Here is a 5,102-nt window from a genome sequence, read left to right on the forward strand (position 1 = left end):
CCACTGTCACCTGCACCTTCACTCCTGCTCACCTGGGGGGGCTGCTGGGAAACTGGGGGGGGGAGGTTTCCCCAAGGCAGGGAGGGATGGGGTGAAGGGGAGATGGGATGAAACTGGAAGAGGGGAGATGGAGATGAGATCTTGGGAGGAAACGCTTGACCATGAGGGTGAGGAGACCCTGGGGGAGGTTGGGATCAAGGGATGTTGGGGTTGATCCATCCCTGGGGGTGTCCAAGGGTGGGTTGGATGGGGCTTGGAGCCCCCCTGGGCTGTTGGGAGGTGTCCCTGCCCATGGGGGGGTGGGACTGGATGATCTTGAAGGTCCCACCAACCCAAACCAGTCTGGGATTCCACAAGACAGGCTGGGAGAGTTGGGATCAAACTGGAACTGGAGAGTGGGATCAAACTGGAACGTGGGAAGTTCCACCTGAAGATGAGGAGGAACTTCTGGGGGTAGAGCCAGGGAGGTGGGGGAGTCTCCTGCTCTGGAGACATTCCCAGCCCAGCTGGAGGTGGTTCTGTGGGATCTGCTGGAGGTCACCCTGCTCTGGTAGGGGCTTGGACTGGATGATCTTCAGCCTGGAGAGGAGAAGGCTCCAGGGAGACCTTAGAGCAGCTTCCAGGGCCTGAAGGGGCTCCAGGAAAGCTGGGGAGGGACTTGGGCCAAGGGCAGGGAGGGATGGGATGAGGGGGAGGGATGAAAAGTGGGAGAGGGAGCTGGAGGTTGGAGCTGAGGAGGGAATTGTGGAGTGTGAGGGTGGGGAGAGCCTGGGCCAGGTTGCCCAGGGAAGCTGTGGCTGCCCCATCCCTGGGGGTGTTGAAGGGCAGGTTGGATGGGGCTTGGAGCAGCCTGGGCTGCTGGGAGGTGTCCCTGCCCATGGGGGGGGTTGGGTCTGGATGATCTTGAAGGTCCCACCAACCCAACCCATCCCATGATGCCAGAGCAGGATCCCAAAGGACTTTTGCAGGACTCTGCCCGTTACCCTCCAGGGGAGGTGCTGAGCTTTGGGGTCTGGGGTCCTGAGCTCAGTCCTGGGGGGTCTTCTGATGGGCAAGTATCTCAGCCAGGTTGAGCCAGGATGGGAGACAAGTTGTCTCCAAGCCTGGGGGTGGGGGACAAACCCTGGGCTGTGCCTGGACACGGGGAGGTTGTGAAGGACCCTGAGGCTGCCAGAAGACCCAAAGTGTCTCTCCTTGCCCCCTGGACGTGATTGGTGACCCCCATGGTTGGTGACCCATGGTTGGTGACCCCCCAACCCTCCTGTCCCCAGAGACCCGCCTGCGCAACGGGGACGATGTCCGGGCTGCCCTCCTGGAAGCTCAGGAGATGGTGATGCCTGAGATCCAGGAGCAGATCCAAGACTACAGGTGAGTTTGGAGCTGCCCCAGGTCCCCACGGGGTGGCCAAGTGGGGCAGGGTCGGTGGCCCTGACCCCTTGTCACCTGGCAGGACAAAAAGGACTATGGGGCTGGGGAGCCTCTATGGGGAGAACGACCTCCTGGAGCTGGATGGGGACCCACAGAAGGAGAGACAAGTGGCTGAGAAGCAGCTGGTCCAACTGGGTGACATTCTGTGAGTGCTGGTGGGGTGGGGACACTGGAGAACTGGGTCCAGTTCTGGAGCCCCCAACATCAGAAGGACAAGGAGATCCTGGAGAGAGGCCAGAGGAGGCCACAGAGATGATCTGAGGGGCTGGAGCAGCTCTAGAGAGAGGATGGGAGAGTTGGGGTGTTGAGCCTGGAGAGGAGAAGGCTCCAGGGAGACCTTGGAGGACCTTCCAGGGCCTGAAGGGGCTCCAGGAAAGCTGGGGAGGGACTTGGGCCAAGGGCAGGGAGGGATGGGATGAGGGGGAGGGATGAAAAGTGGGAGAGGGAGCTGGAGATGGGATCTTGGGAAGAGATTCTTCACTGTGAGGGTGGGGAGACACCAGAAGAGGTTTCCTGAAGAAGTTGTGGATGATGGAAGTGTCCAAGGGCAGGTTGGATGGGGTTTGGAGGAACCTGGGTTGGTGGGAGGTGTCCCTGCCCATGCAGGTGGTTGGATCTAGATGATCTTGAAGGTCCCACCAACCCATCCCATGGTTCTGTAACACCTCAGCTGGATTTTGGGGTGAGGACCTGGGGAAGGGGACAAGGCACAACTTGATGCTGCTTCATCTCCACCTTTGGAGGAGAGTTTGGAGCAGGAACTGGGACCATGAGGTGGGGTGGGGGGGTCGGTGCTGGGGGGCTGAGTGGAGGAGCCTTGTTCCAAAGAAGCTTTTGTCCCTTCTCCATCTCTCTTTCCAGGTCAAAATATGAAGAAGACAGGAGGTGAGTGACCCTGGGGTAGAGGTGTCCCCCTTCCCCGTGCCAGGGGTGTCCTGGTGGGCTCTGGGGTTCACCTGGGGGGCCTTGAGCACTGGATGATCTCCAGAGGTCCCTTCCAACCCTACCTGGACGTGTTCCTGTGGGATCTGCTGTAGGGATCCTGCTCTATTAGGGGGTTGGACTAGATGATCTCCAGAGGTCCATTCTAGCCTTGTCTAGAGATGTTCCTGTGGGATCTACTGTAGGGATCCTGCTCTGGGAAGGGGTTGGACTAGATGATCTCCAAGAGGTCCCTTCTAGCCTTGTCTAGAGATGTTCCTGTGGAATCTGCTGTAGGGATCCTGCTCTATTAGGGGGTTGGACTGGATGATCTCCAGGGGTCCCTTCTAGCCTTGTCTAGAGATGTTCCTGTGGGATCTGCTGTAGGGATCCTGCTCTATTACGGGGTTGGACTGGATGATCTCCAGGGGTCCCTTCCAACCCCTTCTGGACATGTTCCTGTGGGATCTCCTGTGGGAAGGGGTTGGACTGGATGATCTCCAGGGGGCCCTTCTAGCCTTGTCTAGAGATGTTCCTGTGGGATCTGCTGTGGGATCTGCTGTAGGGATCCTGCTCTATTAGGGGGTTGGACTGGATGATCTCCAGGGGTCCCTTCCAACCCCTTCTGGACATGTTCCTGTGGGATCTCCTGTGGGATCTGCTGTAGGGTTCCTGCTCTGTTAGGGGGTTGGACTAGATGATCTCCAGAGGTCCATTCTAGCCTTGTCTAGAGATGTTCCTGTGGGATCTTCCTGTGGGATCTCCTGTGGGAAGGGGTTGGACTGGATGATCTCCAGGGGTCCCTTCCAACCCCTTCTGGGATCTGCCCTGTGGGATCTCCTGTGGGAAGGGGTTGGACTGGATGATCTCCAGGGGTCCCTTCCAACCCCTTCTGGACATGTTCCTGTGGGATCTCCTGTGGGAAGGGGTTGGACTGGATGATCTCCAGGGGTCCCATCCAACCCCACCACTTCAACTCCCACTTGCCGCCCTCTGCACCCTCCTCTCCCTGGGCAGGGATGACCCTGCTCTCCTCCCAGACCCCCATGGGATGTCCCAGCCCCCACCCCTCCATGGTTCCTTGTCCTACTGGGGGGTCTCCAGCCCCAGGTTCTCCTCTCTTGCAGCTCCCCCATGGCCTTTGCCCTCAGCACCTACATGAACCACGTCGGCATCCGCAGCCGCGACTCCCGACCTGGTGGCCCCACCGAGAAGACCTCGTCCCTCCCAGACAGGGACAAGTGGTTGCCCTTCTTCCCCAAGGCCAAGAAGGTAGGTGGCTTGAGGGGCAACCACCTCCTTGCCCCAAAAGCTCTAGTTGCTGAATCTTTGGAAGCCACCCAAGGAGTTTCTCCAGGGGTTTCTGGTGTCTCCAGCTCTGGAGTTGGGTCCTGGGTCCATCCCTTCCCTTGGTGGGTTGTGGTGTCACCAACATGGGGAGCATGAGAAGGAGGATGTTGAGGAGGGGACCAGAGAAGGGCAAAAGAGTTGGGGAAGGGGCTGGAGAAGAAGGGGAAGGGGCTGGAGAACATGGAAGGGGTTTGGAGAACAAGGGGAAGGGGCTGGAGAGCATGGAAGGGGGCTGGAGAAGAAGGAGAAGGGGCTGGAGAAGAAGAAGGGGCTGGAGAACAAGGGGAAGGGGCTGGAGAACATGGGGAAAGGGCTGGAGAAGGTGGGAACAGTTTAGAGAACATGGAAGAGGGTCTGGAGAACAAGGGGAAGGGTCTGGAGAGCATGGAAGGGGTTTGGAGAACAAGGGGAAGGGGCTGGAGAACAAGGAGGAGAAAGGTCTGGAGAACAAGGGGAAGGGTCTGGAGAACAAGGGGAAGGGGCTGGAGAACATGGGGAAGGGGCTGGAGAACTTCCAAGGAGCAGCTGAGGGAGCTGGGGGTGTCCAGCCTGGAGAGCAGGAGGTGAGGGGAGACCTTCTGGCTCTGCAGCTGCTGAGAGGAGGTTGGAGCCAGGGGGGTCGGGCTCTGCTCCCCAGGAACAAGGGATGGGACAAGAGGAAAGGGCCTCAAGTTGCCCAGGGGAGGTTGAGGTTGGATCCTGGGAACAATTCCTTCCTGGGAAGGGTTGTCAGGCCCTGGCCCAGGCTGCCCAGGGTGGAGTCCCCATCCCTGGAGGGGTTTCCAAGCCCTGGAGATGGTGCTGAGGGACACGGGTCAGTGGTGGCCTTGGGAGAGTTGGGTGAATGGTGGGACTTGGTGATCTGAAAGGTCTTTCCCAACCCAACCCCCTGGTTCTGAGACACCCTGGTGGTGCCCTCATGGTTGATCAGAGCTCCTCGGGTGTCCCAGCAGAGCAGCAGCACCAAGAAGGACAAGGATGCCCTGGAGGACAAGAAGCGCAACCCCATCCTCAAGTACATCGGGAAGCCCAAGATCTCCTCCCAGAGCAGTGAGTGTTGGGACCTTCTCTGGTCCTGTCCCACCAGCCTCCCTGCCTGGAGGAGACCACTGGATCTGTGGGGTGGCCCTTGGCACCTGTGGGGACCCCCCGTTCACCTCTTGTTCTCCTCCAGGGGGGTCTTGAGGGGAGTGGGTTCGGAGCAGAACCCCCAGATTTCTCCTCCAGTCCCACCATGTGACCCTTCCAGGCTGGGAGATCTTCCTTTTGGAAGGAATTCCTGGCTGTGAAGGTGAGGAGACCCTGGGCCAGGTTGCCCAGGGAAGCTGCCTCAACCTTGGAAGTGTCCAAGGGCAGGTTGGATGGGGCTTGGAGCAGCCTGGGCTGGTGGGAGGTGTCCCTGC

At 59.4% G+C, this 5,102-nt stretch overlaps 1 protein-coding gene across 1 annotated transcript in view; it reads left to right on the forward strand.

The window, feature by feature from the left end:
• LOC104391755 (rho guanine nucleotide exchange factor 11-like) overlaps positions 1-5,102 on the forward strand; it is a gene marked incomplete at both ends in the record, with an annotated part of 41,179 nt that overhangs the window by 12,098 nt on the left and 23,979 nt on the right. The window contains 5 exon segments of the mRNA XM_010001085.1: positions 1,274-1,368; positions 1,451-1,573; positions 2,290-2,313; positions 3,477-3,621; positions 4,653-4,749. Coding sequence (XP_009999387.1) covers positions 1,274-1,368; positions 1,451-1,573; positions 2,290-2,313; positions 3,477-3,621; positions 4,653-4,749 — 484 coding nt within the window.

This window comes from Chaetura pelagica, unplaced genomic scaffold (genome assembly GCF_000747805.2).
Source record: "Chaetura pelagica isolate M959 unplaced genomic scaffold, ChaPel_1.0 scaffold157, whole genome shotgun sequence".
In the NCBI taxonomy this organism is placed as follows: Eukaryota; Metazoa; Chordata; class Aves; order Apodiformes; family Apodidae; genus Chaetura; species Chaetura pelagica.